Raw genomic sequence first — 22,577 nt, forward strand, 5'->3', positions numbered from 1 at the left:
ATCTGAGAATTGCTTGTACTGTATATGACTCCAATGGTGATAACTATATGGCTAGCTGGTATCTATCATTTTCTAAATGTGATAAAACTAGTTAAAAGGTGTTGCTATAGATAAGTAGTATATCTTCTTAGGTGTGCTTAGTCTGTGGTTACACAGCTGTTTCAGCCTCTATCTAATAGAGGTCCATTATATACAGCAGCACCCTTCAAAAACACTACTGTTATATGTTGAATTGTATGGCATTTTTCATGTCATGGGTTTTTTCTCAATCATGAACAATGCTGCTGTTTAAAGGAGAAACAAACCCTTAATAAATAGAAACCCTACCTCCCTACCCTACATAGACCCCCTCCCCCCCAGCCTAGGTGCCCTCCCCCGGGCAAATGCCCCTAAATGCCCCGTGGTGATTCTGTCCAGCAGAGTTCACATGCGCCATCTCCAGTCACTTCAGTAATCTTTGGAAAGAGACTGGCGCTTCTGCAATTTTTGCGAGTTTCGGCACATGCGGAGTTGTCGTGAAACAGAAGATTTCTCCAACTGCTTCACTGGTCTCATTCTGAAGAGAAGAAGATGGCGCCCGTGAACTCAGCTGTACAGAATCTGCATGGAGGGGTAAGTAAAGAGTTAGGGGCATTTGCCCGGGTTGGTCGGGCAGCACGGCTGGGGGGAGGGGGTCTATGTAGGGTAGGGGGATAGGGTTTTTTTTATGAACTTTTTTTTCTCCTTTAACAATACAAATGCAAACAGGTATTGTTTATTTGTGGGATGTCTGACCTGCTTTGTTAGATTGCACTGAAAAAAAACTGGGTAGGGCCAACTGTTTCTAGTAGGTAAAATATTCCTGCATAAACAATAAATCCTTAGACTATTTAGACACCTATTTAGACACTGTACCCCGCTGAAGAGGTAGGCAGGTAGACACTGAAGCATTGTACCTACAATCTAAGCTTAACCACAAAGTCTGTTTATTAACTGGGTTGATCCCCAAAAAATACATTCAAAATGGCAGCTGAATTTTTACTTATGCCATTTGTAATTGTAAGTTTTTCAGTGCACACCTAGTTCATGTATATTTTGTTCAGGGCCACAAACCATAGTAGATAGCAAGATGCAAGTACATAAGGCATACTTTTGCTAAATTGCTGGAAAAATAAAAGTGTAATAAGAAAACATTTCAATAAAATTAAATAAAAATCTATGAAAATATACAATATTTATGTATATTCTACATGCTTTCCTTTTTAGCCATTGCTCTGTGGCCTACACTATTAAGTGATAGTGTTTTGTAAGTTGGCGTTATTTTATTTTGGCATGACAAACCTTTTCACTTTCTCATACCGTACATTCTTTTGTGCCATTTCATGCAGAGGCAATTAAATCTGTATATGTTTGTAGTAAATTAAAATAATGATTTAATAGATTATTTATATAGAAATATAAATTTATGTATATGTGTGTGCATATATACAGGGCTGGGATATTGTCACTGAACTGTGCTAGTGAAGGTTTACAAGGTATCAGAAAAGATTTCCTTAGCAGCTAAAATAATATTGATTTTGATATTTATTCACTGGCTTTTTAATAGTAGAAATCACACACACACACACACATATATATATATATATATATATATATATATATATATATATATGTGTGTGTGTGTGTGTGTGTGTGTGTATGTATGTATGTATTTATACACACACCTATACATAAATAAATTGTATATTCAAAGGGTTTCATTCTTTAGGGCTTTAAAAAACTGTATAAAATCGCCCCTTTTTAGAATGCCTTTTAACACAAAAAATAAAATACAGAAAGTACTGTGAACCAATTTTGAAATTCTAAAAGCTGATATTTTTAGGCAGGGCTCTACAGAAGGAGCAAAACCCAACTGTAGAAGTAAAGAAAAAAGTACTTTTGAACGCCTCTTTTAAGGTTTAAGCATTGTGGTACTGTCAAAACTTATTCAGTCGATCTGCAGGAATTCCAAAGGTGCAGGTACTGTGAGTAAAAGTCTGAAGCTGAGCTCTGGCGAGACAGTTCCTTCGTTATTCCCCCAAACCCCTTTGCTTTGCTCTTGCTCACTCTCAGATCAGCCATTCTTTGTTGCTTTCATCAATAGTTTCAGTAAAGTTGGGATCATTGTTTATGATGGCAGCATCAGCAGTGTCGGCAGATTCAGCTCCTTTGGCTTCATTGGTGTGGTAGGTCCCCTTGTGACGGAACATGTAGCGTATTAAAAATGCCAGAGTGCAGAGTATAGTGAAGATGACCACAGCTATAATGCCTTAAAAATGGAAAATATATAAAGTTACTGAAATTAGAAAAATGAGAATAATTTATCAAAGTTACTAAATACGCATTATTATTCTCTGTACAAATGTGGAAGAAATGGAATTGAGATAAATTTAAACACATTAAACAGATCACTTTAATGAATGTTGGAAGTTTGTGGAATATTAGCAACTATTGTATCAGTTGTAACAGCTGCCGGTAATGACACTCAAGGATTCTGCTCAGCAGAGTCAAAGATAATAAATGTGTCAACTAAACGTTTCAATTTTGAACAGTCCCAGAACTGCTTTAGAAAGACAAAAGAAAAATGAAACTATACTTCAATATTAAAAAAACTGTCACAAATAGAAAGCAGTTGGAAAAAGTCTTTATTTCTGGTGAATTGTCTGAAACCAACTGAACTAAAAAAGGGTTGGCTGAAAAAACCCTTTAAGTCAGCATGTTCAATTCAATGCTTTTCTATCCTTTGACTTTTTTTTTGTTTTTAGTTTTCCAGAGTATCGACATGTTCTGTACTGTTCTAAGCCTATTTATATATCAGGGCTGCTCTTTGCTATCTTGTCATTGTATAAAGACTTAAAACATTAAAAGACCTCATCTGAAAGCCCTCACTTCATAGTTAATCTTAAAGGAGATATAAAGGCTTCCCACTAAGTTCAGGAATTCTGTCAGCACCTGTTGTGGTCATAAATTCAATTGGACTGTATTGGGAATATCAGAGCACCCCTAAGAGTAGAAGTATATTAAACAGAAAGTCAACTATGACCCCATCCCTTCAACAAGACCTAAATTTAGATGAAGCTGTGTCACGCATATTTGTACCCATTTTTCTTGGTTCTCGTCTTGACTTCCTTAAAGTGATGGCAGAACAGCTAGCTTATCATTATTAGTATCTAGGTGCAGCAGGCAGCTTCAAAGCAGTCAGCTCATGCTTACAATGGTAGGGACGAGGGAGTTCTGTTGGCAATTTGAGATGAGACAAATGTAGTGTACACAGAAAAGAAATAAATGTTGCCTAGCCATGGCCCCAGAATGAAAAGCAAGATTAAGGCTCCAAATACACAATATTTCCCAAGGAAATCAGCCTAGGGTTGTAATGGTGGGAAGAGAATTAAAGGTGTCTTTACTTGCAAGTGTTGGCAGGCAAAGCTTGTCATACTGCTAACTCTCCGCTCAGGCTCGCGGCATAAGCAATTGGAAAACAGCAACTATTTGGGAAATGATACCATCCCAGATAAGGGATTACATTTTGACACTTTTAGTCTGTAAGTCAGAAAAAGTAGGGTAAAAACACAAATATTAATTGTGTGGTCGACAGGGTAAATTGGTAAAAGCTAAGTGCAATGCTGATTTAAATTCAGTTGATGTTGACTACGGTGTTCTATAAAAAAATATGTTATTTTTCCCTCAGGGCAAAGACTGTATGCCCAACTAGCAAAATTGCTTTTCACTTGTGTTTACTGTCTCCTTGCATATATTATAGCAGCAGAAAGTGTTCACCCCTGCCAATTCCATACTCTTCCCCCCCCCCCAAAGTGAGGAGGCTGGCTCAGATAAAGGTGGCACACCAGGGTTCAAACTATAGTCTTTCCCTTACCATACAGGCCAATCCCATGCCTAGCAGTACAAATACATACAAAGTGCAGACCTGTGTGCCATTAGAGCAAGGGCACACACACGCATCCCCTCTACTTTTATCCGCCTAATGAATGGTTATGAGATGGAGAAAAGCTAATACATTGAAATCAGTGCACATTTAAAAGTACAGTTTTGCGCTTGTATGCAGCTACACAGAGCCGAGCTGAGTGGCAATCCCCCTGAAAGCAGGCATTTTCATTAATATTCATTAGGCGGAGAAAAGGGGAAGGTAAGCCCTGGGTGTCCTTGCCCCTAAGCCTTAGGGCAGAAAGATACATTAACTCATATCCAGGCACTCACTCTGTATATTATATTATACTATATATGTGATATTAGGGCAGAGAGCTACCCATACAATAAAGACAACTTAATAATTAGCGATATTATTGTATACAAGGTATGTACACACTCATAACTTTTTTTGCCAGAAAATGCCTTGCCATGTTGTTATTGCCTGTTTTATCCATTTATTTTGTATACATTCATTTTTATCTCTCAGGTTGAACATAAAAAAAATACATTGAGTGGTTTTTTGTGTCATCAGCTTGTGAAAGACATGTGGTTTTGGGAGTTATGGGGTTAATTTGAAAGATGAGCCTTTGGAACCTCTTGTGAATGGCACTGAAAAATTAGTCCTTTGAGAGAGTTTCAATCTGCTAGAACCTCCCATCAGCACATGACGTTAGCCAATCCCAAAACCTGCAGGGGTTAAAATTGTATTTTTATGCATAAACATTCTTTATACATCCACATATTTGGGTAAATCATACAATATCTGTCTATCCTGTCTGTGGAACATAACCTAACGTAAATATAAGCCATTATGTGCCTACCTCAATCCCTATAGTAGTCTCTGTAGGAAATTAAATATTTATCTTACCTCCAATAATTGCAGAATTTCTGTTCACTCCATCTTTTATGGCTTGACCTTCATTGTTTGGAAACTCTGGAGAGTCTACAAAGAAAGATCATGGGATTAATTGTTAAATAACTATAGACCTCATGGAGTATTAGCAGCCAAGCTTTTGTTTAGATAGATGTTCGACTCCATTTGTTATCCATATGCATTAATTCTTTTATGATGCACATATTCATACACAGATGTCCAAACACATATTAGGGCTTAAAAATATTGAAATTGCCCAAAAGGAGAATATTATGGGGAGCGGATTTGATTGGAGTTTGTAGCAGAAAATGTTGAGAAAAAATCGGACTTTGATAAATAACCCCCTTACAGTTATCCTGTGAACAATTGGAAAAAATAAAACTCAGACCAGACACCGCCTAAAAACACGAATGAATAACATTTTGTTGAACATTTAGAAAGTGACCTTTCTTGAGAATGTATCTTTATCACCAAAAGTGTGTCTGTTTACTATTTAATTCATTCCCAAACCAAGGGTATTAAAGCTGCTCCACTCTTTGCTGCTATAACAGCCTCTGTTCTACCCCTCTGGGAAGGCTTTACACTAGATTTTGAAACATTGTTTGTAGTATTTGTTTCCATTCAACCACAAGAGCATTAGTGCAGTTGGGCATTCATTTTGGGGCTCGCAAATTATTCCAGAAGTGTTCCATTGAGGCCAGTCAAGAACTTTTGGCTGATATATCTTAAATGGGGTGGGGGGATTGACAAGCTTTCCTGTGATTCTATTCACAGAATAGACAGACACTTCTCTGTGCTTAGTTGGGGCACTGGCAGGTGAGGAACTGAGATGAGCTATTGATTATTATTGCTTTCACCCAGATCCAGGCCATCTAGCATAACAAATTGATAAGTGACCATTTAAAGAGATACTGACACCTGAAATTAAACTTTTTTTTACATCTATTATTATATTGGCTTTGCAAGCTACTTCTAACTTTGCCATAAAGTATTTGCAGGATGCTTATACATTACCTGTCTGACCCCCCATGTTCCTGTATGAGGGGGCTGCCATATTTGTGCAGCAAGAGTCCGTTAGCATTAGAAACTGTAACTAACAGGCTGAGATGGGACAGTCAGGTTGGCAAAGTCAGAGTGTCAGAGAGTCAGGCTTAGGAACTTCAACTAACAATTATATACAAAAACAAACCTCTCAGCAAAAAATGATCAACATGACCTATAGGTAACATTTAATGTACATTCATATGGTAAAATTCATTTTTTAGTGTCAGTATCACTTTAAGTGTATGGCCAAATCACACTGCATTTAACAGTTTTACTATTGGGATAGCTCAGCCACTGTATGACCTTTCGTCTAAAAAGAAACACCATCCAGGAGGGTTTGCTAAAATGATATCCTGTACACACTGTTATAGTACCCATATACCTATATAATCATATATCAGATTATCCACTATTTAACATGAACATGGGATATGTTATGATAAAGTGATAGCATCTTTTTAATAACCCTGTAGCACAATCTCTTAAGGTTAACACCTGACCAGAGATTGTTGAACAGTTCTGTTGTATGTATGTCTATATGTATGTATGTCCTAGATGCTTCAAATATATATGTCTCTATTTTCAGATACAAAATAAAAATCTGCTTTAGTTGTTTCAGAGTAGAACAAGAATTAAGTAGGTTTTACAGCTAAAGAGATGTCTAACATTTGCATCCCCTTGTGTTTTCTATAACATATACCCTGTTAAATGCTGACATGTGAATGCTGCAAATAGCGAGCCTGAACTCCCTGTGGTTCAGGAATCATTTACAGGACTGCTTGACCTTGACCAGGATTTATTACTTCTTATAAGTGAAGCTACAATACTCATTACATTTTGATACTCTGCACTTCCTCTTCTCCTTAGAAATCGGAAAGCCTTACACTGTACTTATTACCAAGCTAAATGCGGCAAAATATACACAGTGACAATGTAAGAATTTTCCAACTTATTAAGTGGCCTTTAAAGTACTGGTAACATTCACAAATGCCTCTGACGACAATCTGCTTCTATACATCAATGTGATATTATTGCTATGCTAACAATGCATCCGTGTTAGAAGTATAAAAATAGTATTTTGTTTTTCTTGTATATAACTATATATATATATATATATATATATATATATATATATATATATATATATATATATATATATATATATATATATATATGTATATATATATATATATATATATATATATATATATATATAGTGTATTTGTACATACAGTACAATTAAATTTTACTGTTGAAAAAAGACAGCAGAGCTCACTTACTAACATAGAGGCCAATTTGCACTATTGCTTTTGGCAGTAGCAATCCTCAAGACTTTTTTCTCATCCCCTAACATGTAGTTGACTGTCCATAACACATTGGTGATTTGCTATTGGCAGGTGTACTTGTGCAATATATCACCTACAGATGCAGTCACTTTGGTTTTTCTGTTTGACACAGAATAACTAAACACAAATATCTCATTTAACACAGAAAACTGCGTCACAACATCCCATCTAATTAAAGCATTCACCATTGTGAACAATGGTGCTTTGGTATGCTAATGAAAAGGTTAAATGCATTAAATGAGTTACGATGACTTTAGATAACACAGTTTCTTCAATTAACCCTGAGTCATGACACATTTAACGCACAAATCCAAGTGGCTTTATCTGTATGTTCTTCAGCTCCACTTAAAAGATAACTAAACTCTTATGATCTATGGATGTGTATGGTATGGATGCTGGATTTTCATTTGGAGGGGTTGACCTTGATGGACTTTGTCTTTTTTCAACCCAATATAACTATGTAACTATGTAACATCACTTTGGAATTGCGTTTTTGGTATACTGAAAATACCTAATTGCACTATAATACTGTGATATTAATGATAAAACTGCTGTATATTTTTTTTAGAAAAAAAGAACCAGAGTCAACTGCATTAATGTAAAAGTTAAGTGGTGTGAACCCCACAAGCTACTGACCCGTACTCTTCTAGTTTAGGACCATGATTTCATTACCGACCCTCAAAAAACGGTGCCCTTCATTCTCTACGCAGGATTGAGACCCCTGTCCTTGTTCTGTTCCACTGGATTAAGAATGTTGGAAACATGGAACAGAAACTTAAATATCCCAGTTTATAAATCTGTGGTTGCAAAAGGTTTATTTGTCCCATTTACTATTAGCAAGCAAGCCAATTAAGCTGATAACTACAGATTCAGCAACAATACAGAACAGCAGCATATATGCTCTGCTCACTTAGGGAGAAGCCTTTCTACATAAACAATAACTTTTTAAATACAAGTGGTCCTTATTCTCATGGATATGTGCCAAAGGAAACTGGAAATAAATTACATAAAAACACAACAGAACCATCGATGTACAATGAAATCTATATACCATAAGCAGAGTTCCTTTTTAGACCTTTGACCTCAATATTGGCTGAGTAAGATTGGAATCAGTATGAGCTTTAGCGTGGGAACTCTTATGAATAATGGTATGAAAGCAAATGTTTAGAATAATCTGTCTATCTGTTAAATACAACCTTGCTAATTTGTATTGTCTGATGCTTTAAGGGAATATTAACTGATTATCTTGGAGCTGCATTAAAGGGACTATATTCTATTGTGCTAGCATAAGGCATCGGCATTTAGTGCACCATGTAATTGATTTGATGCTCTTCTCTTAATTGAGCACCTCTTTTAAAGCTACTAAATGACCTCTAAGAGTCTTTCTATAGAGGAAACAAAGCAGAGACAGTTATGTAATCTATTATTTTGTAATATGTTATCAAGACAGCACTATCATTTCCCAGTGTAAATAATTCTTAATTTGCAAGACAGAACCTTGTACTTGGTGTTAATAACATCCCAAAAAGATCACAATTTAGGTAGGACAGTCCTGAATTGCTGACCTCATAAACTGGGCTTAGCATAAATTGGATGGGGTTTGAGGTGAACTGGCTGTGTTTAGAATTGGTTTCAGTGAGGTTTTAAAAAGCCTTATGGCATGCTTTTCCAATTTACAAAAAGTAAAAAAAAAAAACAGAAAACCCCAGGTCTCAAGCATACTGGATAATATGATTGCACACCGGAACATGATATACAGGGTAATCAGCATTAAATGGCACAGTACAACATGGTTACCCATAGCAACGAGCCAAATATTTGCATTTAAAAAGATATATATATATATATATATATATTATATTATATATTATATATATATATATATATATATATATATATATATATATATATATATATATATATATATATATATATATATATATATATATATATATATAAAACAACATAATTTTAACCTTCAAATATTTTGCTTCTATTAGAAAATATGCATGCTCTTTGATTCAATATGACTAAATATGTGATGGCTCCATTGCTAGGTAACTAGACATCAACCTCTTCACAGAATCGGTCCTCGCTGTTTTGCTTGGTTGTTCAGTGTAGTGGCGGTACTCTGGTACTTAGCATTCATTTTCTTTAGTTATCTTACAGGGATGCCTGGGGTAAATGCTTCTGAATGTTCTGAATCCATTTCCTGACACAATCTTACTGGCATACAGTATATGGGTTATACAGTGCTCATTATGGCTAAAGGGATTGTTAAAACTAGTGATATCGAATCCAAAAGTATGGGAGCGCACTTCCAAGGCCACAAATCAGTCGCATTCGTTTTTCAATAAAATCACTTTTATTTATACATCGTTAAAAGAGAAGAACTAGATCCATAAACATACTTCATCGGGGACCAGTCTTCGTTGGAGACCAGTCTTATGGTCTGACGCGTTTCGTATAAACATACTTCATTGGAGACCTAACTTATATTAAGTGGCATGCTATGCATGGCAGATCATCTTAGGCCTCAGATTCCATATTCACCTTAAAGGAATTGTTCAATATTAAAATAAAAACAAGGTAAATTTTATTTTTACACTGAACTGTTCCTTTAAACCTTATATTTTGTTGATACTTTCTTGCCCAGCAAGTGCTTTTCCACCACCTTCTCTGCTGCAATCTGAGCCCAGAGCTATAAGTGAGCAGGGAGAGACTCAGGTGGGAAGTGCTTACACCAAGCTAATACTGCAGCTGCTATCCTAAACAAACAGAGAACTTCTAGAGCTTTTTACTCAGGTATGATAAAACATTCTACAGAATAAATATAGCATTCTAGCTTGCACTATTGCAGCTAATCTATTGGAAATAAAATGCCTACGTAGCTTTCCTTCTCCATTAAGACTGCCAGATCCCTCTTCATCCACTATTACTGCTATTGCTACCACTGCTATTCATACTCAGTGAGGTGTCAATCTGTGCTATTAAAACTGACAGATTATATCTATGAATAACCAATGGTCATTTCCTTTGCTAGTTACCCCTACAGTAGCCAAAATTAAAGCCATTAAATAGTCCATTTATATTCATTTCTATTCACAATCCAAAAAAATGAGCGATTATGGAGCTCACCACCATCTCCCAAATACCACTATGGGTTCCTGGTCATTCCCACTTGACAGCAGCTTTCAATCAACTTCCGTTTCTTTAGACTCCACATTTCTCAAATTAATAATAAAACATTATCTTACATTATTTCATATCTTTTTTTTTTTAAAGTTTCTTTTATTCAGCAAAAGGCAAAATGACATATCAATACACATCAAACAGACACATGTGATCAAACATGTACAATCCACACAATAGAAGACAGTAGGCATTACAATAAGACAGTACGGTCATCAAGGACAGGTTTAAAGACAAAGCAATCACTGACCATTAGGGTTAGGATATACCTCAAGCCATCTCTCCCAAATCTTCTCAAATTTAGTTGAGGAGCCAGGCGCTTCATAAGTGAGTTTAAAGGAAAACTATACCCCCAAAATGAACACTTAAGCAACAGATAGTTCATATCATATTAAGTGGCATATTAAAGAATCTCACCAAACTGGAATATATATTAAAGTAAATATTGCCCTTTTACATCTCTTGCCTTGAGCCACCATTTTGTGATGGTCTGTGTGCTGCCTCAGAGATCACCTGACCAGAAATACTTCAACTCTAACTGTAACAGGAAGAAGTGAGGAAGCAAAAGACACAACTCTGTCTGTTAATTGGCTCATGTGACCTTACATATATGGTTTGTTGGTATGTTTGTGAGTACAGTGAATCCTACGATCCCAGGGGGCGGCCCTTATTTTTTAAAATGGCAATTTTCTATTTATGATTACCCAATGGCACATACTACTAAAAAAGTATATTATTATGAAAATGGTTTATTTACATGAAGCAGGGTTTTACATATGAGCTCTTTTATGCAATATCTTTTTATAGAGACCTACATTGTTTGGGGGGTATAGTTTTCCTTTAATAAGTGGTAAGGTGCGGTTAACCAAGGCAATCCAATATTGGACTGAGGGAGGTGCAGGCTGAAGCCAATGAAGTATAATGGCCTTTTTAGCATAAAACAGCAAAGTACGGTACAAAAGTTTAACGTGATTCTGTGGAACCATATCTCCCACTACCCCCAAAAGACAGGCTTCAGGAGAGAGGACCTGAGGCAGCTCCAAGTCATCACTCATACGTTTAACCACCGCACGCCAAAATCGAGCAATCTTGGGGCAGGACCACAAAATATGTAAGAAATCTGCGGATGGGTCTTGGCATCTGGGACATGCTGGAGATTTGTCGGGGAATATATTATGCAATCTGAGGGGTGAAAAGTAATAGAGGTGGAGAACTTTAAAATTAATTAACCTATCCCTAGTAGAAATAAGGAAACCATAGCTAGAAGCGGTGGCTTCATCCCAAATATCATCATCAATCACTGGTAGTATTGATTGCCATTTACGACGGGCAGAGTCAAATGGAGAAGGTCCTAGGTCTTGCAAAGCTCTGTATAAGTGAGTAACTAGCTGTCTCGTACTCTCCACTCTAAGAATATCTTCAAACCGAAAAGTATGATAAGTAATTGGACCCGGACCAAACTGGGCTCTACAAGCATGCTGCAACTGCAGAAATCGGAACACATTCAAACTCATAGGAGCCACAGAATCTTGCAGCTGCTGAAATGTTGGAAATGACCCATGTTGTAACAGGTCTCCAAGAGTTTTAATTTTACGAATGGGCCAGTATATAAAATCAGGCAGATGCCAAAGGTGGGGAAGATGGGAATTGCCCCACATTATTTCATATCTTTAAAAGCTGTCAGCAATGGCATTGTGCAGATATTAATTATTAGTGATGCGTTTTGTGACCCCCGCAATCACTTACTCAGAGTATAATCTTGTGAATTCCTTCAAGCACTTCACATTTACCCAGCCGCCTCCAACCCCTTTTCATACATAGACGCAGATGTCAGAACAATTGAAGACAACTTAAAATTGGTGAAAGTTTTTTGATGTTATTAATAGAGCTGTGGAGTCAGGAACAATTTTGGTTATCTGGAGTCTGAGTCACCAAAAATGTTCCGACTCCTAATAACTTTAAATACAAGCACTGAATATAATCAAATCAGATTTTATGAAGGAGGATATGGCAGAAGAAATTCTGTTTCTAAGAACAATACTTTAGTTAATTTTGGGCTGTATTTAACAGCTATTCTACAGCTATATGCCAGGTTCAATTAATATATAAGTGGTTTTAAGTTTTCCAATTGTTTTTGCTTTATGTAGTTTAACTTAGATTTAGAATAACCAAAGGATGTGGTTTATAGTTTTGTCCTTTGGCTGTGATAAAAATGCATTGTACGTTGTGTACGTAACTTCTTTCAGTCAACTTGGAGAATACATTAGGAACAGTAACAACAATAAACGAAAGTGTATAAAAGTAATGAAAATGTAATGTATTGTTGGTCTGCATTGGTAAAAGCTGTGCGTTTGCTTCAGAAACACTACTATAGTTTAAATAAATAAGTTGCTGTGTAGCCATGGGAGCAGCCATTCAAGTTGTTAAAAAAATAAAAGGCACAGATTACATAGCACATAACAGCCCTGTCCAATACAATGGTGTTTTATCCTGTTATGTAACCTGTGCCCATTTTTTTTCAAGCAGCTTGAATGGTTGCCCCCGTGGCTACACAGCAACTTATTTATATAAACTATAGTCGTATTTCTGAAGCAGACACACAGCTTTTACCAGTGCAGGGTAACAGTACATTATATTTTAAATACTTTGATACACTTTCAGTTTTTGGTGTTACTGTTCCTTTAAAAACAGAGGAGTCAGAGTTGAAGGATTTATGTACCGATTCCACAAGCCTGGTTATTAACACGATTTTGTTAACATAAAATTCAGAAACATAGAGTTCAAGGAGATGTTTTTAATCAACAGGGTTAAGGCTCCTTTCTAAAAGCAACGATTTTAAAGCAGTCCCCCATTCATCTCTTTCAAGGAAAGTACTGTACATGGCTTAGAGTAGAATATGGTCCTGATTGGTTTACCCTTTATGAATATTAAGTATGTTGCTGTGACATCACTTTTTAAAATGCGTTTTAAAAATTGCTTTTGCTAAGGATTCATTATTTGGCCAAATTAAAATTGTTTGGATTTAATGCATCTTAAGTGAATACACATGAAATATAAAAATCATTGATACCTGTGCCGTGATATAGTTATACATCCTAAATGTATGTATGAACAGGTGGATTGTGTTAGATCAGGGGTCCCCAACCTTTTGAACACATGAGCAACATTCAGCAGAAAAAGGAGTTGGGGAGCAACACAAGCATGACAAATGTTCTTGGGGTGCCAAATAAGTGTGGTGGTTGGCCATTTGGCAGCCTCTATGTGGATTGTTAACCTACATTGAGGCTCTGTTTGGTAGTGCACCTGGTTTTTATACAACCAAAAGTTGCCTCCAAGCCTGGAATTCAAAAATAAGCTCCTGCTTTGAGGCCACTGGGAGCAACATCCAAGGGGTTGGAGAGCAACAAGTTGCTCACGAGCTACTGGTTGGGGATCACTGTGTTAGATACCAAAGTACTGACCCAGTCTGTGGAGAAGAATCAAAGGGAACTTCCAGTACAGAAAAGGCAAATAGCTTACAAGAAAATGTAAATGCATATACATCTTGTTAAATTACTGTGTGGCTCATTTACACCGGGGGGGGGGGGGGGGGGCTGGTATGAAGCCATAAAAACGAACACAATTGCATCTGTCAGGCACTACAATTTTTAAAGCTTCCCTTTGACTTAATAGCCACTATAAAATGCATGGGAACTGTAATGTGTTTAATTTTTTTGCTGCCAAAAGGGTTTGTAGTAGGTTACTCACATTCTGAAATAAGCTCCTCTATTTAATTACTCCTTAAGGTGGCCATACATTTGCTATGTCCTCTGACTCCACTTGGGCCATGAGCCAAACTGATGGACATCATATGAGGAGCCACTCAAAGTATGGCTGCCTTCCTGTTCTGGCTGTTCATGCATACTGTGGCTCCCCTTCACTTTCTCATTTGCCAATGCACCATGCACAAAAAAAAATAGTTTTCTAAAACCAGCAACTTAAATATTATTCTTTGCCTAAAGTTAAATGAGCATGAATGCATCATTTGTGCAATTTCAGCTGTTCAATATTGGGTGGGGTAAGCGTGTCAAACTATTCAGAGATCTCATACTCTCAGAAGTTATTTCTAGGAAGTTTTTGGCTACGACCCTAGAACGCTGCATCCATGCCCACTTATGTCCTCACTGATCATGACCAGTTTTGCTCCAACCACGCCTCTGGCTCCACCCTTCTTTATATATAAATCTGTATGACTCCAGGAAAATCTATGTGGGCCAACAGCTCTGAACCATTGCACATCAATTATGGCTTTTTCTATGGTTCTCTTTAGGGCGAAGAGTAATATTCCCAAATATCTCTAAATGTATTTGCAATTCTGATAGGTATACTGTATATTGCTTAATTAGGACTGGATACTCACTATAAGCTGACTATATGAAAATAAAGTTACTGCCTTACTAAAACAATGTAAGCACATGTTGTTACCTAAACATGGATTATTAAAGGAAAAGTAACACCAAAAAAAAAAAGTCTTTTTAAATAAATGATAATATAATTTAGTGTTGTCCTGCACTGATGAACTGGTGTATTTGCTTCAGAAACACTGCTATAATTTATATCAGGGGTGCCCTGATTGTGTCACCTCATGATCTAGGAAATGAAGATTTCACTGGAGAGCTTTTTTAGTGAAACAGTGAAGACGTTTATTCAAGATGCATTCAAGCACTTGAATGCATCTTGAATAAACGTCTTCACTGTTTCACTAAAAAAGCTCTCCAGTGAAATCTTCATTTCCTACATGATATCGCTTTTCTGGACGTGGCAAACCCAGATCACTGTTGGATTGAGCTATCACTGACTGATACGGTTTGTGGCAACAAGTTATTTGCATTTTTGCACCTCATGATCTACTCTTGCCATCTGATGTTGTCATGAGATCTACCTTAAAGGAACAGTAAAACCAAAAAATGAAGGTGTTTTAAAGTAATAAAAATATCATGTAGTGTTGCCCTGCACTGGCAAAACTGTTGTGTTTGCTTCAGGAAACACTACTATAGTTTATATAAACAAGCTGCTGTGTAGCAGTGGCAGAAATTGAAAAAAGGCTATATGGCACAGGTAAAATAGTGGATAACAGATAACACCATTATGTTCTACAGAGCTTATCTGCTATCTGTTACAAATCAGCTTATTTGTATAAACAATAGTGTTTCTGAAGCAAACACAGCAGTTTTACCAGTGCAGGGCAACACTGTATTATATTTTATTACTTTAAAACACTTTATTTTTTTGATGTTACTGGTCCTTCAAGAACTCATAGCAGAGAGGCCATTCCATAAATACCCCCAGTACCCCAGTGCCAAAATGCATTAAAGTCTATGGGCGACATTTACGTGCAACATTTTCTTTTACGCGCAACAATTTTTTCCTCTGTCTACCAGGAAAGTGATTGTCTGGTAGACCGCGATCAAGGTCTTCGGCACCCCTACCTTAGTTTGTGTGCTCCGTGAATCCCAGGGGCAGCCCTTAGTAATTAAAATGGCAATGTTTTATTTAGGATTGTCCAATGGCAGATACTAAAAAATGCTTAATGTATACTAAAATGTATATTTTTATGAAAACTGTTTTTTTAGATGAAGCAGGGGTTTCCTTTAAAACACCTGACAAAGTACTGTTTTGATGGTGGTGCTAAATAAAAAGGTTGTACAGCTAAAAACTGGAACTGAGCTGTGATTAGCACTGTCTAGATACAGCGTATTTCTGTTTTACGTTTTTATTAAAAAAAAAAACACCTTGAATTTATAATTGAACATTGTGCAATGCAGCATAGCTTACTACATGAAGAAGAGAGCTGTAATGAAAATAATTGAAAATGTTAATAAAGCAGCTGGGTTTAACCCAAATAAGCACAAGTCCCAGCAAAATCGAAGCACAAACGTTTTTGGAATGTTCCACAAAATACATGAAATAAAGTGGAGAACTCTGTACCTGAGTGCCAAGGATCTGTATTGGAAGTCATTGGTGGGATGGTGAGTGGGGAGGCTCCACAGTTCGATTCCACAAGTTCCCCTTGGATGAACACTTGAGAGTTGTTGCTTGATCTCAGAGCTGCCTTGAGTGGGGCGATGAGATTGAACTGCACTCTGGACAGGCAGCCACTGAAGCCTGGAGTATTGTATGAATGGATATCTTGATCTTTTGTCCCTATCTCTAAAAGCAAAGCAGAGAATGCATGTGTCAGCAATGGGTTCCATTAAAAGGACACATAAGACAGCAATCTCAGGAGTGGTCGGTCAATCATGCTCACAGTTAACATAAAGACAGGAATCCACCTCCAATATCTGTAAAACAGAGCAACTCAAAACCCTTGTTAAAATGGCTAGTAAGTGACAGAAACAGCTAGCAAAATCCCGATGTCTCAATTCATAGCAGCTGTTATGACAGAACTGCATCAGAGACAAGCACAGAGCTATGGTACATACTAAATCTGAGAGATGTTGCTATCTTGGGCATTGTATCAAATTACAGTAGATGTGAATACATTAGACATACTGTATGGAGTGTAGTATTATTTATAATAAAGCTATGCATTGTTCTTGGAGCACATACAGATATAAAGACAATGTTCTATGAAAGTCCAGGGAAGGAATTACAAGCATACCATTGAATACATTTCTGCTGTACTTTCTATCAGTTTGGTTCTAATGAATTCTATTGTCATGTTTTGTGCTATCAGGATTGCTGATGCTGTGAAGATGTGAAGGGCAATTATTTTGGCACCAAAGTGACAGACTCAATGCATTTAATTGTGGCAGATTGACTTTAGTTGACCAAGATAGATCAAAGGCATTTGAAAGTGAGATGGTGCAGTTGTGGTCGATAGTTGGGTCTGGCTTCTCTGAAACATGATGCCTTCTGACCTTGCTCTTTTTTGTGGTGTACAACAGATAGGATTATATAATACCAGCTCAAAATCAAAAGTATAGACCGGCAAAGAACACTCTCATTAAAGAGTTAATATCAAAAAATAAACAATTATGAAAGCAAGTGCTATGTGCAACAATACATGCCTTGTATTTTTACCCACAATTCAGTGCCCCCCCCACAGAATTCCAGCATAATGGAAGATGCCTGCAAAATTGCTAGTTGTGTAATTAACCAAGGCAGCTACCAATAATCAACCACATTAGTAAATGCCACATTTGCTGCATGTGTGGTTTTCTGGTGTCGATTTGTGTGTGAATTGTGCAATTTCTAATGCAAATAAAGTGTTTGAGTGGGCAAAGGAGCCACAGGGAAAAGCCAAAGGGAGCCAACACTTCCTGAAGAACTTTCCTGCATATCTGTGCCTTGTACTGAGCACCATCTTGGGGGTCCAAAATGAGTAATTCTATTCAGTACCCCACTGGCCCTTTAAATGAGAACTAAACCCTAAAAATGAATATGGCTTAAAATGCCATATTTTATATAATGATCTTATTGCATCAGTCTAAAGCTTCAGCCTCTCAATAGCAGCAATGAGGATTGCAAACCAGTCACACCATCTTGGAAAGTGTCTGTGGCTCTTACATGCTCCGTGGGCTCTGAGCAGCTGTTGAGAAGCTAAGCTTAGGGGTTGTCGCAAATTATCAAGAAGAAAATGAGGTTGTCCTGTAATTTAAACTGATGCTACAGGGCTGATTTATAAATTCTGATGCTAATTGCACTGGTCTCTGTGCTGCCATATACTAATTATCTGTATTTATTACAAATCAGCCTTATATTGTGACATTTATATTCTATGTGTACTGTATATTTTGAGTGGACCCCTAAGTTCAGTAACTGACAGCAAGACAGAGCACGTGCAGTGAAATTTGCAGAAAAGAAGATGGGGAGCTACTGGGGCATCTTTGGAAGCACAGATCTTCCTTGCTAAAGAGTTGTGGTTGCCTTGGGCTAGTACAAAATGTACAAAATTTCTAGCCTACTTCTTATGATAAGCAGTTCTCCTCGCCTACTTGTCTGTCCATGCCAAATGGAGCTTACAATCTAATTTCTCTTTGCACAACACACCCAGTGTGTTAGTTTCATCAGGAGCCAATTAATCTGCCTGTGTTCTTGAAGTGTGGAAGGAAATAAACATGTTAATAACATGCACAAACCTTGCACAAAGTGCCCTGGCCAAGGTTGCATTCAGAACTGTAGTGATGCAAGGGAGAAATGCCAACCACCAAATTACTTCATGACTTGAAGGAACATGTTTTTAGCTCACTGCCTGTCAGACCCCACTGTGGGATGGGCCCTGCCAACTAAGCAGTATGTGGGATCCAAACACATTATGTTTCACTCTGTCCCAGTGTTTCTCCTGGCCATACCCAGTATGCAGGGCTCCTATTGCATTTAAAATCCCAATGCAAGAAGACAGAAGGGGTTGTTATGTGAAATCAGTGTGGTGTGACCATTTGAACAGGACTGTAAACATCTATAAAAAAGCTAGTAAAAATTATTGTGATCATAACAAAACTCCCAACACATGACCCAGCACAGTGTCTTGTGGGAACTCTGACTTAATTTTGTGACTTATGGTTTGGAAGAAGCACATAACTTTTCATCCTCTCCAATAACATCATCATATCAGTTTCCAATTTATATACAATGGGCAACTTTTGTGCATATGGAGAGCAAATTACTGACTGAAGAAACATGATTAACCTGTTATTGTGCATAAGGTTAGTTTCTGCAGTAATCCGCATAATGGCTGTTGGCACTGTAACTTCATCCTGATCTGTTTTCTGCCAGACAGAAAATAGTGGCAGGTGTGTACATGAGGGGGTAGCAATAATGCCTAGCCTGTGTACTTGTTCATAAGATCTCTTTAAAAACATTGTCACTATTCACCAATTCACTCCTGTTCTGCACTGCTGGAGGTTGCAGGTAGTGATGTGCAGGTCGAGAATAGCACCTGACCCCTACCTGCCTGGATCCAGTTTACCCCTTCCGTTTATATACCAGTGATGATCCGTCACGCTGATGACGTCACAAAGGGGGCGGGCAGGCGCGGGTCTACAAAAACCATTAGCCGGCAGTGTAAGGTCGTAGGTGGGGAGAGCAGGCAGAAGAGCTCAAACTGAATCTGTCATTGACCCACAAGTGGTTTGCTGAGGTCAGCCCAACCTGCGGGTATTGGACCCACCCCCACATCACTAGTTCCCTGCAGTTCTACGTGCCTCTACATCGGACTCAGTGCAGAGAATATTGCCGACAACATGGAGAGATTCAACTGTGCAGTGCCTTTGCATATACTATTCCCTTTAACGAACTTGTTTACATTATACAGGCATGTGGTCTTTTATCTGAAGTGCTTGGGACTTTTTGGATAAGGTCTCCATAAATTTTATTACGATATATGTAATATGGTTTGTATCTATAAACATTAAAATCAAAACAGAATTTATACTGCTTAGTTGCCAACACTCACAAGGTACTGTCTTATTGTACTGTACTATGGGACATGCATATGACGCAGGGTCCCTGCACAGCTAATAATGTGCTTGAGACCTCCACTTGGCAACAGTGGCAAAACTGGGCACTGTTCGTTAAAATTTGAAATTTACTACAAAAATCAAGTAAAGTCCTACAACATTTAACAATTCCAGTAGAAAAGTTAGCAACACAACTGTATTATCCCTTTATTCCACAATAAACTATTTTTTGTTATAAGGAAAAATACAATTTTTTTGTAAGGCATAAATGACTTAGGCATGAATCAGTTTTGATATTGATGATCTGTGTTATAATGGCTTCAAGGAAATTTACAGTATTGATTCTTTTTTTTTACCTGGGGACATACTGAAAGGATAAAGGGTTGCACGTTGAACTGTCTATATCCCTGAATTACATTCCCTGCATCAAATCCCTTTCTTTCTATTCATTTACCCGTCTAAATTAATTTAAGTGCTGTGGCTTATTATCATCTTTATAACATCAATTATATTAAGACCACTAAGTCCTTTAATAGGAAATCATACAACACAAATACATTTTGATCTCCAGACAACTCCTATGGCAACAGGCATGAATGGTCTGTTTGGAAATTCTAATACACAGTAATTATAAAATGTAGACTGCAGCTTTTTTCCTCTATTTACCCATCTTACAAAAGGAATATTTGCTACTTACCAGTCCTTCACTGTCCCCTTGTCTTTCTTGTCTCTTTCTGCAAAGGTTGGGAGCAGGTTTTCATTAGTGTTTATCTAGGAAAAGCTAAGAGTCTCTCCGCATCATCCCTCAGCCAGTCACTGGCATCCAGAGTCTAACAGAATCTAGCCTATTAATGTTCTAAGGGATGCTGGGGAAGGGCTGTGTGAAAAACAGAGAATGGAACAGAGGGACCAGTTGTGCTTAGTTGTTCCTGTGTGGGTGGAGTATAAATCATGTACTGGACTTCTCCTTGCATACAGAAAGGAATAGAGCAGCCACTACATCATTTTAAGATCTTTGTGAAATACCTACACTGGCCATACGTTTAATTCATAATTGACCTGAATGACTATAAAAACAGTGACTGGGAAACCTTAAAATCCAGTGTGCATGATTTATATATATATATATATAAAATAATGCACATATTCCGCACTCCGAAATACAAAGGCTCAACCTGGGTGCTAATCCGGAGTGCTGCCACCCTGCATTTATATATATAAATATATACCCAGCAATAGTCAGGTGTCCAATAAAAAGGCAGCCAAGTTTGGGAGTTTTACTTTGAAAGCAGCTAGTAAGTTTTACAAACTTTGTAAAATATATAATGAAGCAATAGAATTCTTAATAAATTAGATAAAAATTGAGCGTAGGACTGGTCAGATATGGGATGACTTTGACGTAGTTGGCCATCTTAAATATATTGCAATATATGGACAAACAATCCCTGTTTTGTTTAAAGGGTAAGGCATTTTTCAATAGCTGTATGCACAACATGTCTCTGTCTTAAATATATTGATAATGGGTTGAGTGCTGAGGACTCTGGTATTTGTCTATATGTATTTTGTGGTCACAGCCTCATTGCACCCCCGCCTAATGGTTTTAAAAATTAGTGGTGAGCACAACTTTTCCTTGTTTATAGTTATATAGTTAAACAGAAGCAGTGACCAGCTCCATGTTGTAGCTCCCACCCTTCCCAGCTATAGCCAGGTGATCCTACTGGTGTCTAATAAAAGGGCAGCCAAGTTTGGGAGTTTTACTTTGAAAGCAGCGAGTAAGTTGCAGGTAAAACTTATAAAACTTATAAATATATTGCAATATATGGACAAACAATCCCTGTTTTGTTTAAAGGGTAAGGCATTTTTCAGTAGCAGTATGCACAAAATGCCTCTGTCTTAAATTTATTGATAATGGATTGAGTGCAGAGGACTCTTGTATTTATACACACCCACACCCACACACCCACACCCACACGTGTTATACATATAAGCTAAAAACACATTAATTACTTGGTAGTTACATATTGACACTGTTAGGGGCAGATTCACTAAGCTCGAGTGAAGGATTCGAATGAAAAAAATTCGAATTTCGAAGTATTTTTTTGGTACTTCGACCATCGAATTGGTTAAATTCGTTCGAATACGAACGAAATCGAACGAATCGAACGAAAAATCGACCATTCGATAGTCGAAGTACTTTCCCTTTAAAAAAAACTTCGACCCCCTACTTCGGCAGGTAAAACCTACCGAAGTCAATGTTAGCCTATGGGGAAGGTCCCCATAGGTTTGCTAACCTTTTTTTGATCGAAGGATTTTCCTTCGATCGTTGGATTCAAATCCTTCGAATCGTTCGATTCGAAGGATTTAATCGTTCGATCGAATGAAAAATCCTTCGATCGATCGAACGAACGTTTAGCGCTAAATCCTTCGACTTCGATATTCGAAGTCGAAGGATTTCAATTCGAGGGTCGAATTTCGAAGTATTTTTAACTTCGAAATTCGACCCTTAATGAATCTGCCCCTTAGTGTAATATTGGAATGGAAATAATGTAACAGGGAAAAGAAATTAGCATCTTAGGATTTGTGTTCAGAAAGATAAAAACGGCAAGTTATTTATTTGTGTAGATCTACACTATAGGGTTCTATTTATCATGCTGTGTAAAACACTTGAGACAAATATCACGGTCATGTTTCCCACAGCAACCAGGCAGACCTTTGTTTTCTAATTTGTAGGTGACT

The 22,577-nt window shown here is 37.3% G+C and overlaps 1 protein-coding gene across 1 annotated transcript in view; it reads right to left on the reverse strand.

Moving 5' to 3' along the window:
• Nucleotides 1-660: 660 nt before the first annotated feature.
• LOC108719696 (contactin-associated protein-like 2) overlaps nucleotides 661-22,577 on the reverse strand; it is a 1,103,988-nt gene continuing 1,082,071 nt past the window's right edge. The window contains exons 22-24 of the mRNA XM_041567571.1: nucleotides 16,369-16,590; nucleotides 4,814-4,888; nucleotides 661-2,287 (exon numbers count right to left, since the gene is read on the reverse strand). Coding sequence (XP_041423505.1) covers nucleotides 2,088-2,287; nucleotides 4,814-4,888; nucleotides 16,369-16,590 — 497 coding nt within the window. The 3' untranslated portion in view covers nucleotides 661-2,087. The remainder of the gene's footprint in view (nucleotides 2,288-4,813; nucleotides 4,889-16,368; nucleotides 16,591-22,577) is intronic.

The sequence above is a fragment of the Xenopus laevis genome, chromosome 6S, assembly GCF_017654675.1.
Source record: "Xenopus laevis strain J_2021 chromosome 6S, Xenopus_laevis_v10.1, whole genome shotgun sequence".
In the NCBI taxonomy this organism is placed as follows: domain Eukaryota; kingdom Metazoa; phylum Chordata; class Amphibia; order Anura; family Pipidae; genus Xenopus; species Xenopus laevis.